At 32.2% G+C, this 18630-nt stretch overlaps 1 protein-coding gene across 5 annotated transcripts in view; it reads right to left on the bottom strand.

Moving 5' to 3' along the window:
- LOC149922037 (thrombospondin type-1 domain-containing protein 7A-like) overlaps positions 1-18630 on the bottom strand; it is a 99070-nt gene that overhangs the window by 44252 nt on the left and 36188 nt on the right. For all 5 annotated transcript variants that reach the window (XM_090163218.1, XM_090163220.1, XM_090163217.1 and 2 more), the window contains 2 exons: positions 16913-17008; positions 7604-7684 (listed from right to left, as the gene is read on the bottom strand). In XM_090163218.1, the coding sequence (XP_090019344.1) occupies positions 7604-7684; positions 16913-17008 (177 nt within the window). The remainder of the gene's footprint in view (positions 1-7603; positions 7685-16912; positions 17009-18630) is intronic.

Genomic DNA, 18630 nt, shown 5'->3' with positions numbered 1-18630 from the left:
ATTTGGAAAATCTGGCAGAACTTGGTTGATAAAGGCTAATAATAAAATATTGCAATTAGTGAGCTAGAAAAAGTAATTTAAATTAAATTTTCCAATCCGATTACTTTGAAAAATACTTATTATTAGTAAAATATTCCTATTTTTTAATAAATAAATACTTATTATTAGTAAAATATTCCTATTTTTAATAAAAAATACTTATTTTTAATAAAAAATACTTATTTTTAATATAAAATACTTAATTTTAATAAAAAATACTTAATTTTAATAAAAAATACATATTTTTAAAAACAATACTTATTTTAAATAAATAATACTTGATTGTATTAAACAATACTTATTTTTGGTAAATTATTATTTTTTTAGTTAATTATATTTTATTTTGATAAATAATACTTATTTCTGATAAATAATACTTATTTCTGATAAATAATACTTGTTATTGGTAAATTATACTTGTTGTTAGTAAATAATACTTGTTTTTGGCATTATTCTGAAATTTTATTATTTGTCTCTTGGTTTTTAGAAGAAAGGAACACTACTTTTAAAGATTATTATAAGCGTTTTAATATCTTTACTCTGAGTATATATTACACATAATTGTAAAATATCTTATATCTTTCAGTTAATTTAGAATTTTTTTCCTCACCGCTATATATCACAACTGTCGGTAAAATTTTAAACTACGCTCGGAGCTGAGCCCTTTCTGCTGCGAAAAATCTACGTAGATCAGTCGGAGACTCACCGTATGTTTAACTTTTCATTTAGAATTTCTGGTTTCATATAATAACCAAATACATTTTTCAGAAAGACCGATATTCGAGACAGTGTGTTTTTGCTTTGAGCTGAAACGAAGAGAGACGATGATAAAGGCACGACCAAAATATCCGGATGGAATGTACAATCGATAAGGGCTGCAGCGAAGACGGCCCTAAAAGGCAAACCTTTTTATTAGAGAAAACTAGAAAAGTGTAACCGGACTCTTCGCTCCTACATTTTTGGTCATCTACGAACGGAGTGCGGAAAAACATTCTAGCATAACTTTTCTTACTTTTCTTCAGGACAAACAGAGATAGAGAGAGAGAGAGGGAGATAGTGAGAGCGTATAATTTTTCTTATCGCTTTTCCCGTTTTTCATCATATTCGGGGAAAAGGGTCAGGCATTTCTGATATAGGGAAAAAATGGTATCGATTAAGTTGGAAGTCAAAAATTCGAGCTTTTTGATAGGGCTGTTGAAAAGCGAATGTAGTCCCGATATTGGGCTTTCTATTTAAAACTCCAAGTATATGATAAGGTTCCTTGTTATTGGGAACGTGAGCCTACAGACAGTTATATGTATGTTCTGTTTTTTTTTGTGTGTTTTCAAATGAAGAAAACTTTGTTTGAATAAAGAATTTTAACAGTTATTAGGTCTGAAGATTTCAAATAAATATTTACCAAAAAATAAGTCTTTAAACAATTAAAATACAGAACAAATCTGAGCAAACTAAAATATTAAATAACAATGAAATTTAATTAAGATTTAATTTAATTTGAGATTATATAAGATAGAGAATTAAACGAAGTATTCATCGATGAGACTGAAAATTACTAAAAATCAATAAATTCAATAAAATAACACTAAAATAATTATAATTTTCAAATTCGTAATAAGCAATATAAAAAAGCGTGGCTAACTTGAAATTCAACTTTAACGTAACAATCCTTTTTCAAGTTACCGTATACTATCACTGAACTATCGATATCATCAAAACACGCATCGGAGCTTCTCAATTTCTTTAACGCGTTAATCTCTTTATGTTCTCACGGGACTCTATATTCACTTTTATACAAGACAGAACACTATATACAATAAAATATCTTGATAGAGAAGATCAAGTTTCGATTACGCGATCGACCTCTTGACGACCGTTCACCGTTGATCTACATAATAACTCTGACAGTGTCATAATAGATTGGTTATAATCCTCCAACCGATGGAAAAATTCAATACCGGAAGCAGATACCGAATTAAACCGCAAAATCAACCCTTTCTATTTCATATTCAGTGGTATAGAAAAAACCTGTGTTTTCCCTAGTATAGTGTAAAATGTTGTACATTTTGATTTTTCACCAATTAAAGAAACTTTCGCTGAAAGTTACGGTTCCTTCGTTTTTTAATATGTTTTCGTGCTGTTTGAGTTTTGATTGAATAGCTTTGGTCTGGTGGACAAAAATGCATGCTAAAAAATATGGAATTAGGAATTAAATCTCCTTTTTATTAACGTTAAAATTGGCTTTATACATTGAAAACTCACTAAGTTTCTACCTTACGAAATTTGTTTACTAATGAACACGAATACTTAAAGAACAAGAAAAGGCATATTCAAGGAAGAAAAAACTGTCTTAGTAAGAAACATCCCATTGTGAAATATGTCCCCAGCCAATGAAGCTCTGCGTTATTAAAGCGTTCTGGAGAGGGTAATTTAAGTGCGGATTTACACTTAAAAACTAATTTTTACTCATTTTTATCAAACATTCCTGTATATATATTAAGATCTCTAAAGGTCTTAAATCAGTGATGGTAAATAATTTTGATTACCTTCTTAAAATTAATCATTAGTAGTTTAATAGTTTTGTCACGATTTAATAAAAAGGCTTAACACGGAAATAGTTGTGAAAGAAATTAACGAGTTCTTCTAATCTAGAAAAGATTCTTGAACTATTTCTACAAACGTGACAGCTGGATTAATGCATATTCCCCTAACACGTTCAAGTTTAAGATAGAATAAAGAAATACTAATTTACATAATGGCTAGATATACTATACATATTTTCTTAGCGAAGGCTTGTTACAATGACGGCTCTGTCAAAAGATCCAAAGCGGAAGACAAGAGCTTACGTCACAACGAAATATCGTCTGGAAATATTCAACACGTAATACACCAGATATTATATACGAAGGAAAATTAATAAAACATGAAAGCTTTTGTTTTAGTTTGAGCAAAGACTAATAAAAATGAAAAGTTCAACTGGTTCTATATGAAACAGTAAAGACTGCTGAGGGCGTTCAATTACAAAAAATAAGGCTTTACACATCTTCGCGGGGTAAGTTCGGCCAAACTACTTCTTTTATTGGAAAATAGGAGTGCAAACCTTGCAAACAATCTACTCCTATCTATAATTTCCAAAAAGGGTCAACGATTAAATTAATAAATTAAAATACGTTAAACGTTAGTTCATTGCAAATAGAAAATATATTAAAATTAATTTAATATTAAGCGGTATGACATCTTTTCTACTTAAGAAACTATCTTTAATTCTGCATTATAGCTAATTTAAGAAAAAATAAAATTGAGTTATTAATATTGTAAAACAAGAAATGATTAGTTCTTTTCTCAGTTAAAAGACGAAGGTTAAGGCCAATGAACAAATGATCGATAAAACGAACAGTTACTATTACAATGCTAATAAACAAAATGAGCAGTTTATAATTATACTGGTAAGATGGAAAAAATTAAAATTAATTTTTTTTAAATGATAAGAGAGTAATTTATATTAAATATTCAAATAATAATTGATAAAAATTACAATTAGTTATATCGTGAAATTAATAAAAATGTTAAAAACTTATTAGATCGTAATTAAAATGAAAAATTTATAAAAACATTTATAATATCGTAATAAAAAGAAAGAAATAATAGTAAAAATTTTAATGGTACCAATAATTTCCTAATTTCTATAAACGATTTTTATTTATACTGCATTTATTGTATTGGTATAAATTCGCTATACGCTTTCACGAAAAGTGGAAAATGAAAAGTTAAAGGGGAAGACGGCAAATTAAATGGAACTGCTATTTTTCACGCCTCACCCGATAATGATAAAGGTCCTAAAGCTGTGCAATCAGATGGGCTTAGCAATTACAGAAATTAAAAAATATCCTCTGAATCAATTTTTTTCAAACCAAAATCGTTATTTTGCAACATTCTTGGCAGATTGCGCATCAGTATTAAATATTTTATGAAATCTAAGCCATTAATTAAAGCGACATCCACAGAGAAAGTTTAAAAAATAATTGCACCTTTAATTTTGTTTTTGCATTGTAAAGGTGTAGCTCTTTTGTCATTACAATTTAATTAGTTTCTCCGTAGACTCGATCCCAGAGTCCACACGCGTACATTAAAAACACAATTGTTCGAAGTTTTTTAAGCTTTTTCTCGATCATCCTGTCTCTAGCTTATGGAATTTATTCAAAAACACGATGGTAAATTCGACATCTGATAAAACCTCTAAGATAAAACTTTTTCTGAGATTTTTCAATATTTTAGTCCGCCAACGATATAGCTCGTTTAATATGCGTAAGAAAAGAGGTTTGACAGCTTCTCTTCGGAAGCTCTTAAAGCGTCGAAAAAACTGGGCAGACAGCTTTACTATCAAAAAGGTTATTAAATATAGTACGAGCAATGACAGATTAAGTGAGGCGCGAGAAATACAATGTAAGGATAATAGAATCTCCAAAATAGTTTAGTTCTACGTCTATTTATTAAATTTGCATGAAAATGTGTAGCGGTCGCTCCTCAGAAAATGTGGGGCTTTAAAAGAGTATACAAGTAAAAAAGCGTTTCTCAAAGAAGGACCTTTAGTACCTTAAATATATTTTAAATAAATTTAAATGATAAATTAAAAAAACCTTTATAAGAGTAGGATGACTGCGCTCTGAGGTTCCTACCAAGACCAAATTTAGGTCCTTAAGACCCTTGAACTTGAACGGTTCCATTGTGCCTGTGATGTTCTTATATTTTTCCAAATTTACATATAGCGCCATTTTGAGGCTGCACAGTTAAGATATTTTTCCTATTGAATGACTCAGGTTCAAATCGGGTTTCAATAAAGGTTTTTATAATGAACAATAAAATATGTATAATTCTATATTTATATAAAATTCTGAGCATAATATTTTTAAGGTGTTAAACTAAAACTTTAATGAAATGCTTTTAAAAATATTTTATGTATTGAAACGAAATTAGAAAAATTTTATAAGAAATGTAATAACGTTTTAAAAGTGTTATTCCAAAAGATTGCTAATTTGTTCTTCAGTGATTAGATAGGTGACCGAAACGTTCGTAAAGTACAGGCCTAATATGATATAAAATTAAATTAATTGGAAATAAGAGAATTGCGGCAACCCATCTGTAGGGCAGATATTGCCTTACGATATTGTTTAAAATAGTGTTTTAAAGGGATGGGTCAAATTATGACTAGCTGACAAAGCGGGGTAAAATTTGTCTTTGACAAATATTTCTTTAGAGATACCAGAGGTCAACTTAATCCGATTGTATAAAATAGGCTTTGTAACGAATAAAGAAGATCCAGCGCGTTAAGACAGTGTAATAACACTTTCCATCCACAATATCCGCTAAGAAAAGTAAGTTTACTCTAACATCATCTTCTATATATACCAACTGAAACAGAGTCGAAATGCTGCAATCGTCCCTCATAAACTTTCAGAATCAATCTATAATATGGGGATGAGCTGACAGAACGTGGCGGGTATATATAAAAAAGTCATAGTATGTGTCTTTCCGTCTTCGACGACATGACTGAAGTTCTTTTCCTCTCTTTCTTTCACTCAGCCAATGAACGTTGAGATAAAAAAACATATTAAACGTTAAAGTATAATTAAGAACTATCTGGTCGGTGCTACCCCATAAAGTTCCGCCACGGCAAATCATCAAAAGAAATCCTTCCTAGTAGCAGCTATAGGTGTAAAAGTGGTAGCTTTATAGATAAAAATGCTATGAATGGAAACTCTAACTCTAAGTTCTCCGTAATATTTCAACTGTTCTTCGCTAAACCTTCCAAATTAATTAGTTACTTTTCATTGCCAGCATATTCTAAAAATATTTGGGTAAGTGTAGAACCGCACAATTCAACACTCCCTTGGAAATAAAAGTGTGCTAATAAGAGTAATTTACCGGAGCCAATGACATTAATTGGGGAAGAAGGCTTAAAGATTTATCAGCTCACGCAATCCGGAGATCCGTTTTCTTTCGGAGCGAAATGCGAGGCAGATTAATTGCTTTCTCTTTAGTTCCATTGGACCGTAAATTGTGGATAGTTCCGACACGATAATCTATTGGAAATTAAAAAAAAATCCACAAAAGAGAGCTTAGACGCGCCGTTACCTCCTTTACAATGTTCGCCTTCGGAGAGATTTCTTGAAACTTTTATTCATGAGTTTAGAACTAGATAAAACCTAACAATAAAACTTCTAGAAAAAAACCAGTAAACTGTGCATAATTTTCAAGATTTTTCTGAAATTTCCTTTAAATAATAATAGTTCATTAACCAGGTCCTTATGGTCAATCAACGAAAATTATATAATTAAATTTATTATTGCAGTGAAATTTCCCTTTTTTACACCTGAACAAAGGATGAGGTAGCAAAACAACTTGTAATAACAGGCCTATATAATATATGTCTTACAACAAATGTTCCAATCTAGGTTATTTTCAATCGCATAAAATGCGATCTAAAATAACAATATCAGAGTGTTTTATTCTATCAATCGATGTAAAATGTAAAATTTGGAACTACTTGGATACATTTTCCCAATGTAATTGCTTAAAATTCCACTATAATAGTGGTACTGGGTACTGTGGGTATAGCCCGATGTTTGATCAATAGGTGTTTTGCATACTTTGTGTTTATTTTTCTGAGCCGGTATTTAGGCGAATTATTTGTTTTGCAATTTATTTTACAGACTTAAACTCTTGCAAAAAGATGAAGAGATGAAACCATTCAATTTCTTTCACGTGAATTCCAAATGCACCCTTTAAATATATTTAAATAAGTCAGGATGAGTTTATACGTTTCGTATTTCGTGCTTCACGTCAATAAATTCACTTCTAATTGTAATTTTAAATCTTCAACACAGGAATTAATCTTACCAAATACACCAATTTCTTTCTCTTATCTGTAATCCAAATTACTTTATTGAAAAGAAAGCCCACTTTTTGAAATACACGAGGGAAAGAAACCTTGATTTCATGAAGAGTTAATTATTATGCTAACTGAAATTATAGTAAAGGCAGCGTTAAAGAAACCTAGATAATGGTATAGTATTCTACAAGTTTTTGATACCTGGCCAGTGCCAATGATATATTATTCCATTAACTATAAGTAAAATATTTTTCTTTTATAGATTCCTTTCATCCAGTACTTAAAATACTTCGGTTCTTAGATATAAAATAGTTTTTCTCTATTGATCAGTATATTTGAATCTTCAAACGCTAACTTTAAATTACAAAATTGATTTTAATTACTTTAGTTTGGTCTTTGCGTTGAATGTTAAATAAACTGGTATGTTTGAAACTATAAAGACAATCGATACAGGCTATCAATATATATTGTTTCAGGTACCTCACGAGACAAAACGAAAACTTTTCAATCGATTTTTATATAAAGTGATGGTTAAACCAATAGGTCGTTTAGCCGAAGAGCTAACAGACCAAGCGTAAATGTAATTACCTTCCTAATAAATTGCTTTGTATAGTTTTGGCCGACAGGTAGTACGCGCATTAAAACCACCGAAAATACCCCGAATGAAAAATGTTTTACCTGAAACAATCAAGCCATCTGATCGACGACATTTTATTTCATTTCCTTCTTGGAACCATTCGAAATAAAAACATTTTCCGCCTGAAATGACAAAAAACGCTTATATCAGTCTATAATCAAATCAATATGGAGAGTATTTAATTCTCTATATATTATTAAAATTATATTTTTCCCTCCAGATTCGTTATAACAGTAGCTGTTTTGCCGTTATTGGGGAAAAACAAAAGGGCCGTGTCTCGAACATTTAATTTACGATCAGTAAATTATAATGTAAGTTACTAACGTAAACTTTAGAAACTAGAGCATTTATCATCAGTGGAAGACGCAGCGTATCTGTTTATACAGAATCCCTGAAAGTAGACCCCTACGCCGCCGCCACCGATTTTTTATCGGCGCGCCGCCAACGGTTTATAATATTTTTTAACAGGGCAACCAAATTTTCCGTTGATACCAGTCACTTTGCAGCTATAACAAAAATGTATAGTTCTTTCTTTATCACATTTCAATTATTACTACGAAATTTCATATAAACGCCGCTCCACGCCGCCACCGCCGATGGAAAATCACCGGATCACCACCGCCGATCAAAACTTCGCGGCATCTCTCGCTTTAGGTTTGAAAACTTAACACAAATACTAAGGTTTGGGGCCGATGTTCGGGCTTAACAAAAAGTGGGTCATATTTCTTTAAATAGGTTTTTCAATTAAACGTCGGCATTATTTGTTTCCCTTTGGCTTGAGTCCAACTTAAATGTCAGAAAGATTCTTGCTTTTTTTTTAGTGGACTTCAAAATCCAAAGCACTCGCTGAAAAAGGAATTCAGTAGCCTTCCAATGAAAAACTTAATGTATTCCTCTCACCCAGTACTCCATTAGTTTGAAATTACACAGTAGTATTTCTTTAATCTCTACTGATCCAAGTTGATATTCGATAGTATCATTTGCATTTAAACCTTTAATTAATTTAACTTCCCTAGATCTAGCTTAAATTCTGAAATATTTTCATTAAAGGGAAGTAAATTGCTGAAGGGTAGGATGAAATATTTATTTATTCTAAAGCAGACTTGTTCCCCATAACTGCTAGGAAAATATTCAAAATTATTATCTCATTAATTAAATATTGGATAGTCGTCATAAATTTCGTTGTTTATCTTATATTTAAATTTTCGAGCTTAGACTTAATCTCCGTTAGCCCTAAAAATTGTTAAAAGCAACCAGTTTATTTTGACCTTTGACGTATGTAGCCTAATGCACTACTTCCCGTTCTACTTGTTTGTAGTTCTCTTCGCGAAGTTGGATGAAGTTCATTTGGCTGTTACGAGTGTTCTTCATTCAATAAAAGTCTCTTGTTTAAATTGCGTCATATATCCCTCTTTATTCAGTTAGGGGTTCATTTTAGCGGAAGTCTATTCTTTCCCCGGAGTTTTAATATTTACATTGATCATTTGGGTTTCCGCGAGCGGCTTTCAATATTCAAGCTGCGTGTTACGGAGGAAAAACAGATAACTGAATTTTCAAGGCAACACTTTAACCTGGCTACTTGAAACTTGGTTAAAATGAGAATAAAGTTCCATACAAATGGCGGATCGACTAATTTAACATTTGCGACGTAAGCTAGGGTAACTGGTGCTATATTTACGCTTAAAACCAATCGTAATGAGTGTTAGCTGACTATTGATATTGCGGATGATATACAGAGTGTTTATATTTGTTTGCACATGTGATTTTTTACCATTTAATTTTTTCCCGTGATACGTTAATGAGTTCATATTTTTGCTATATCTTTCCCGGATAAAACAAGTTTATTTTGGCTTGCCCAACTTGTCAATTTTTGAAGTGGCGTTTTTCAGTATAAAATAGGTATTTTTTTTATCGAACTAAAGGTATTTGTAGGTTTCAGATGATGCTCTACAAATTCTCAATTGAAAAATTGATCTACTACCTAGTAGTAAAAACTAATTTTTTTAAAACGGTGAAAATATTTTCAGAAACCGATTAAATTTCACCAATCAATGTACCACGGTATATTTATTTAACCATCAAATTTTAAAATTTTTACCTTAACTATCTTTTCGAAAAAAACCATTTGACCGACGAAAAAACACCTTATATACAGTATATAACAGATGAATTAAATTCCTTGGTTAAGGCCAATTTAGTTCTTCGGGTTAATTCTAATTTCACGTTCGTATTTTTGTAATTCTGTGTTACTTTATGAAATTTACTATATACTGAGTAGAAATATAAGCTACTTACTAATATCACTTATGAACAGGGATTTTCTAACTGAGGTATTCGAATTTGTTCATAATCTATCCTTTTTTTACTTTATTTTAATATTAAATAGTCATTTGTGTTTTTGAAGCATTAGTTAATATAATTATACTCAGGACACGAGGTGTATGATTTTTGTATTTGATTGTTAGATATTTTATTCTGATCTTCGTAAAAGACTAGCTTTAATTTTGTAAATAGTAGCAATAGCTTTTTGACAGGCATTTCGTGGATTTTGTAAAAGAATGACGTTGAGGGGTTGGACATTGGGAAAAAACGCGTGGGATTAGCAATTGCGGTTAATGTTTTAGGATTTCACGCAAAATTACTGGATTTTTTTCACAAATCCAACTCTATTTTCAGAAAAAAATAATCCACCGATTGGAATTATTTGTAGAATTTTTATCATGAACTTTATGGAATTGTGGATTTTTCAATAAAGAAAGCAAATTCTTTAAAATTCCACGGATTTGTACTTTTAGTGAATTTTTGGAGTTTTACCGGATTTGTAAAGTTTCTCGGGATTTGTGGATTCTGTTTCTTTTAATGCAAGTTTTGTGTATTTTTCTGAAAATCTAGAATTTGTTCTTTAGATTTGGAATTAGTCTGGAATTTTGGGGGAGCGTACGTAATGTTCCGCGAATGCTCTCGGGAATCGCGCTTGAGAGACTTCGTAATTGGAAGTTTGAGTGTAAATGGCAGCTAGCAAAAAAGTACTTCTACTACAATATTTTTTTCATTTAATTTGACGTTATGGAAATTTCGTTCAATTATACGGATGCGATGAAATTTTCATCCCTCTTTTAATACACGCCACGCAGTCGTTAGTCTCGGGACTCGGTATTCACTATTTACAAACCTGAATATTTTCAAAATTATAATTTATACAGCGCGTTCATTTATTATTCAAAACTCTGTACTACTAGGCCTACTTGAATATTCTTAAGATGAATTATAACTCTCCGTTAATTAAATTGTTCGTCTAAATTATGCAACTATGAAATTCCCCTGATATTTTATGACGAATCGTCCCAAACGTTACTGGAAATTTTGGTGAATTCTCCAATATGTTAATAAGCATTATCGGAAGTATAAAATATATATTTTAAAGAAAAGTGAAAATTTTCCTATACTTCTAATGATATTCTCTTTTTATTTAAATAATTTTCCGAAGAAAATATTTGAACTGACTTTCTAAAACTATTTACTTGCGAAACGGTAAAAATAATTTCACAATTTTCTGATAGACTTAGGAAGTATTCACAGAGCCGGGAGTAGTGGCTCACTCCTGTAATCCCAGGCGTCTGGGAGGCAGAGTTTGTGGATGGCCGTGTGAGGACGACCACCAATACCCCAACGGGTGGTCGGAATACTTTCGCGACGGGTGTCCCCATCCCTGTCCCCACGTATCCCCCCGTTGGCGTGGCCGTTACACATATCTCGCCCTGTTTAATCAGATGGTGTCTTCGCCGGGCTCGCGGTCTTCTCAGACTCAAATCAGCCCTTTCTTCTTTGAATAATAAAAAAAAGTATTCACAGAAGTTTCTTTAGAAACTGTGTTGCAGCACCTATTTTAGTGATCATGATTTCTTAGAAAGAAATATTTAATATCAAACATACAATTTTTTAATAAACTTCTATTTATTTGAAATAGTGAAGGTACAACTAAAATGGTCAGATGGAAAATGAAATGAACTTTAATCAAATTAAATTCTCAAAATGGAAAATGGTGGAAAGATGGCTGAAATGTAGATATATTCTAATCAAACGATTTCCATGTAAGCCTTTCTTTAAACTCGCAGTTATTTAAAGGAATCATTTTGTAAAACTAGATATAAATATCAAGGTAATCGGTTAATTGTTAACGATTTTACTTTCATCAACAATGGATAATTCTATTTCTTGGTCATTTTCTGTTTTATAATTAAGTGTACTTTAGCTCTTCGTGAATGAAGAACTAGGAAAAGCTAAAATAGATTTGCCTGGTCTGAAGTAATTAACCATTCTATTTGTAAAATTTAAAAAAAATTCAAGCTGGACCATCAATTCAATAACCGAGACTATTACCAATATAGCCGACCACATTGCAGCTCAAAATTTGCTTGGAAACAGTGGATGTGTATGTGTCCCAATTTGCCAATTTAAAAGATACCCATTTTGAATAATGGTATCAGAAATTTCATGGTAGACCTGGATATATGAAGGGCTACCACCCTCCTGCGCATTGTAACGCGGCCACCTGGATTAATGGCTTTAAAAGTCGCTTGATGACTTAGGCCTAAGGTGGTGCCTTGGGTATTAGCCTAGCTGATTATTATTATATTATATATTTTTAATATCAGTTTTAAATTTATTTTCAAAATTAAATATTGTAAGGTGGAAATCACCATTTTCAAAGTCTAGTAGATAATTTTCTAAGCTCATTCATTTGTACACCCCTGAAGATAATGCGGTTAAAATGTGGTTGCATGTTGGCTATATGTAAAATTTCGAGATTTGAAATTGGCCCTTGTAGATAAATTAGAAAGGCCCTAACTTTTAAAAATGACTTATTAATGAAATAATTTGCAGCAGCTGTTAAAAAAAAGAAAAAATGGTGTCAGCCAGAGACATACATTTGAAGCAACTCAACGATAAGGAATAGATCGTATAATGATTCGATATTTAATTTCTTTACCAGAAATTTCTTCAACGGCATGGTGAAAGGCCTGAAAGTCTCTTTTAAATGTGAACATAATTAGAGGTCGGGAACGGTTAATCATTAGCCATGTTTAAATTGATTTTTTTTCGGGAACAAAGAAATTTACCGGTTAACCGGTTAATATTTCGGAAAATGATTAATTTTACAAATTTATCCCAAAATTAATCGGATAATACAGAATTATAAATTACTTGATCAAAATATTTTACGAATAATTTTGAGAGCTTTATCTATTGAATAAAAGTTAACCATCCCCGACCTCTAAACATAACTTTATTTATACTATAATATTTTTATTTTTTGAAAGTTTCCTAATTTTAACACAAAATTGATCTGATAGTGGAAACTGTTATTGAAATATAATTAGTTATTTTATAATCTACGATCTGCGAATCTCGTGGCAATATTCCTACTGATTTATATGTCTGCTTAGTTTGCATGCTGAAAATTCACTTCTAACAAATATACTATAAACTAGCATGAAACTGTAAATAAACGCCGTAAAAAGCTGTTTATTCCGTGGCGAATCCTACGCCGACTATGCAAGCTCGAATCGCCAGCGTGCACCACAAAAGCCCCCGATACTATTCCTATCGGAGCAGAGCTCTACTTATATGGTAGATGTTTCTGGCCTTACATGGCAATATCCTCGTATCTAATATCTTATTAGTATTACACATTCCGAATGACCAACAAGGACATCCTTAAAATGAAAGATTTAATTGTCATTTTGAAGAGAGCGCTGTCAGGGTATGACCTACATTTATTGATCTTTACCGAATCGATTTCAAAATACAAATAAGGAATCAAATAGCAAACTTTGGCGAAACTGCGGTGTATTGATCCGTTCACCTCTACTATATTGAAATCGGGGCTTGCTTGTTTTCCGGGAGTTTAGACTCTCAACAAAACAAACAAAGGCTAGGCCAGAGAAAATATATTTAAATTTTAAAACGTTTTCCGCTTTGGTCGAGTCGAATTTACGATTTTAAAAAATTCATAAGAGACAGTGCAGTGGTAAGTTTTCAAACAAGATCATCCTCTGTATAGTGCATTTACGTTAATTAATTCTTTTTTCCAATTCGTGGTACGTTACTGGCATGAATACAGAGTGTTCAAAAAGTCTTGTAAGTTAAGATAAAATTGAAGTTGTACTCAGTAAATTAATTAATATTTAATCTAATAAACAGTTTTACAAAAAAGTTTAAACAGCAAAAGCTTTTTAATATTTCAACTGTCAAGGTATGTCGAGTGACGGTTGATAAGTCACATTTTGAGAAAAATGGGGTCAAATTAATTTAAAATTGGAGAAGCTCTCGTAACAATCCCGAAGCGAAGATTGTGAAATCGGTCATTTTCTTAATTCCGCATCGAGTTCTTAAAATTTACGCAAAAGAGGTGATTTTCCACGGTTCAGTAGATTTTTGTTGTAATAGAGACCGCAGGGACTTAAAAGGAAACTTCAGAATGCTTGACAGCACCGGTGGGTTAGCTAACGAAACGCCGGAAGAGCACTGTGGAAGCATCGAGGTTGAGGTTCTAACTTCAGACGCGTAACTTCTATTTAAATGTCTATTTTCAGGAGACTATATATGACCATCAGAATGCAGAGATAATGATATCAGCATTACCAAAAGAATATGTTTTTTTAATTTCGCCACTTCTCATGGAAAGGTTCCCTGCGATAGGATTAGTGAAACAGTTAAGCGTAAAGCCACGCAATCTAGTTTGCAACGTCCCATTTCTGGGCAAATTCTTGCACCGAATGTCATGTTGTTTTTTTTTCTAACATTGAATTAGTCTCTTTTTCAAATAATGAAACGTGACTTTTTGAAAGAGCGATTTTTGAACTCTATAACGATTAAAGGGACCCAGCCTTAATTTATATCAGCAGGACTGAATTTAAAGTAGCACAGCAGCTCTATCATCAATGAAAGGTATACGACAGTATTTAAAGTATCCAATTAAAAAACACAATGAACCCCTGGAAGTCTTTGATGATATTTCAACTGGTCATTTTGTATCATGTGTCTATGAAAACTTGTATGATATAAAATTAGTTGAACATTCATCAAAATTCGTTGATTTGAAGGTGCCTTGCATGTTTCCACCTCGTAAATAAATTATTATTCTTGGCCTTAGATTAAGGCTATATGCGGCCGCAGAAAATATTTTGTGCAAAATTGACCGTCCTATGTTACGCGTGAAAATCAGTAGGACCACCACAGTCTTCCTTAGATATTCCAAGTGTAGAAATATATTATTTCCTGATATTATCTATATATTATATTTCCTGTGGTTTTAATTGGTGATATATAAAGCCGACTAAACTCATTATACATTTTTCAATTTACCATATATCATCTAATTGTCACACCATTGAACCAATATTACCGTAACCTATATACCAAAGTACGATCGAAACTACGCTTTTACGTAATTAGTCAAAACACTATAACCGTTGGTACTTTTACTAAAGTTCAATTAAATTTTATTTCCGAATGCAAAGGAACGTTGTAGCTAAATATTTCACTCGCTTTAAGGGATTTTCCTCTTTCACTCTTTCAAGAAAGTTACGAACAAGCCGTCAACCAAATCGAATCTCCTGAAAGCCGTATTGTATGTGAACGGAAAATGATCACATTTTTCTCGAGATATTAGATCGCTGCTCTGGCGTAAATTTTAAATTATAGGACCATAGAATTTATTAACATTTATCAAAAATCAATTTATGGCTACACAAACGTGAAGAATTAAAAGCTTTTATCTTTCAGAGAAAGGATTACGCAATCAAGATTTCGAGCAAGAGAAAAAAGACAGGGAGCTCACAAATCCCGTCAGAGGTTTCTCTTTGCTTTTTCATTTGAAATATTTTAAAAAATATAGAAATAGCTCTAGAGTTAGGCTTCAAGCATTTCTGCAGTCTTCTACAGTTACTTTTGAAAATGAGTCTATTTTGGGTATTTCGCACCATAAATATTTAGATAATGTGTATTTTTTATGAGAAAACAATCTACTTTCCGTTAAAAGAGCGTATCTCAGTTTTTATTTGTGAAAGATCTTTTGATAAATAAACCATTCTGTTAAGTAAAGACGACGAAGTTTATTTACACTTAAGTCTATTCGAGCGTATTTGGAGGAATGGGCTCTGGCCAGGATTCACGGTGCTCCAGCCATAGCCTCTCGTCACATTCCTCGAGAAGGGTCTAACAGGCTTTTACAACCAGTAACCAATACCTCATTTATTTACCCTTGATCTTTCTCTGTCAGCGCCGTAGCGTGTTGGTGACTTTTACGCGAACACCGTTGTGCCCAGCTGACCGCGAAAGCGTTTATTAGAAAATTCAATAATGGAACCTTTTCACTAACGTAGAAGGCGAAACTGACTTAATTTTCTTTCTTTATAGATGTGGCTAAATGCTGGCTAAGGCGTATAGGGCGTGCTGAGTTTAGCGATGAAAACGCGTAAAAACAACCCATCTTTGATTAGCCTATCGTTAGGAAAGCTAGGCGTTGAAACGGATGGGGATCTAGTTGGGTACTCGAACCCGGGTCTCCTATATCAGGTCATTTTAGACTTTGAAACGAAACGGGGATTTCAATTTTCAACATCTTTATCTCAAAAATATAGTTAAATCTTATAATAAAATCATTTACTATATTTGAAATTATACCTTAATATAATATCGTAAAGTTAATCACAGTTGATGGCCGACAGATTGCAATAACGAAATACTTTATTATGAAAGACGTTATTCCGTTAACATTGTTATTTTTTTAGATAGAGTTTTTCGAACTTTCTTTTTATTTCCCAATTTAGGAAAAGCTTCCTTTCACATTTTAAAATAAACGAGCGACTCAAGATTTCAATAATTATTTTTATTTAAAATAGATCTATGCCGCGAAGAAACAAAAAACTATGATTCGAAATAACACAAAGCACCGTATACATCATTTGAAGGGGAAAATTGTCTTCCTTCTTTTCGTAAAACGTGCAGTGTAAAGGCTCCTCCAATGAAATTTGTACACTACACTGCGTTATCGTGTTTAAATGCTAGCTGCGTTATCCTTGTGTGGGGTGCTGTATTTGTTGCTCCTAGATCTTAGGTTCTCGGACGATTCTACCGATACCTCAAATACTTTCGTACATGTATAGGAGTGACTGTCTTACACCATTCCCAAAGCCTTCGGCTCGTATTGAAGCGCGCCGATATCGGTGAGAATTAGAAAGCTTAGCAATCAGGTTCGCGGCGGGTAGCTTTCACATTTAATTATCGGAAGGTAATAATAGGCTGCTACAAATATTGCCACATAGTTAATCAAAGAAGCAACTTACTCCAGCAGGGCTTGGTTTCGTACAGATCGATTGGGCAGGGCTCTCCATCGCTCGCCGATTGCGCCAGCACCGCCCGCGACCTCGTTTGGTAACCAACTGAAAGAGACAAAGCGAATATATATAATATAGTATATATATATATATATACATATAAACATATAATTTTAGGGTACATGCGTTAAATAGTGAAGTCTTTAATTAATAAATTTCGGTACAACAAAGAAAATCACGGTTTGAAAAATGAATTTTTGAATAACAAAATTCAAGTTTATATGAGAAATTTGTACAACTGCTCAAAAGCTTTGATTCGATAAAATGTGTTTCACTAAGTTATGTCGTCATGTAATATTAAAAGTTGTTATTCAATACAATATTTGATGATTCGAGTTCACAGAAAAATGCATTGCTGTAGCAATTTGTTTTTCGTGTTATCGTAATTTAGTGCCAAATAAACCATTATCCATCGAAACAACCCAGACTACTAGACACAAATTAAAAAAAAATATCCAAGTTTTACGATATCACAATATAAATTGATTTATTAAAAATAAATTATTCACTACTTCCCGTTCCGCCGCTTATAAAGAAAAATTACCACATTCAATGAAATCCTAAATGAGTTAAAATTAATGAAATCATGGATACAATCGACAATATTTGGAACTGTTCGTAAATTTATTTATAATATTTACTGAACAAAAACTGCAACGTGTTCAATCAGTAAACCAAGTCAAGCAATAATCATATTTTGGCCAAACAAAATGTAGCTGTAGCATTTTTATTTTCATGAAGGTGGTAAAAAGGAAAATAAAATGGTGCCATTAAAAGAGTAACCACTAATAGTGATTATTCTATCCATGTTTTGTTAATTTACGTGAAATTAGCTACCATATTGTTTTTATGACGGTATGAGTGTTAACAACTAACTTATAAGTGCTATACTTAATAGCTTTTGTGTATTAAGTATAAATATATGATTGCTTAATATGTTAAGGCTCCAGCCACGCATAGCGAACGAAACTTAAAGTTAGCTAGCAAGGTTGACAACATGTTTTAATGTTCGTGATAGAACTTTTACGGGTCTTTCCTACCGTTTCAAATACACGTAAATGCATAAACCGTTCAATAGTAGTGTTTGGGTGGATGACGTAACGCAATAACAGACACGCTAATAAAATAGACAGGATACCGTAATAAATTTATCGAAAGCCCAAGCTAGGAGCCCTCGCCCATAAAGCACCTTTATTGCGGTATTAAGAGCTAAGAAAGTTAGCATCGACCCGTTGGAGGTCTTTGTCACGGTATTAACCATAGCTTAGAGTACGTAGATGGAAGGGAAATTTCTGCGCTCTCTTCTCCGATAAAAATATTTTATGCGTGTGTGCCTTTCTTTTACTAAATTGTGTATGGTAATATATTCCGCGAAATAATATTTACTTGGTTGATGGTAGTGCTTAATGTGGCGATAAATTTACGCTTAGAACCAACCCAGGTAACCAAAAAAGTATTTCTGATTTAATTAGGATGTACGAATATTAAATAAGTAAAAATAAATTTTATCAAAATCGTTTAGAGCTCCATCAATTTTATTGATTCCGTATCTAAAATAAGCCCTTTCAAATTTGGAAAAATTAAGGGCTAAAAAAATACAGGTCGTTAAAAAGGGATGATTTGAGGATTTTGTAAGAAATTGGAAAACAGTGGTTTAAAATCATTAT

This window comes from Leiobunum rupestre, chromosome 11 (assembly GCF_980474605.1).
Source record: "Leiobunum rupestre chromosome 11, qqLeiRupe1.1.hap1, whole genome shotgun sequence".
NCBI lineage: Eukaryota > Metazoa > Arthropoda > Arachnida > Opiliones > Sclerosomatidae > Leiobunum > Leiobunum rupestre.
This window is presented reverse-complemented; position numbering and strand designations above follow the sequence as displayed.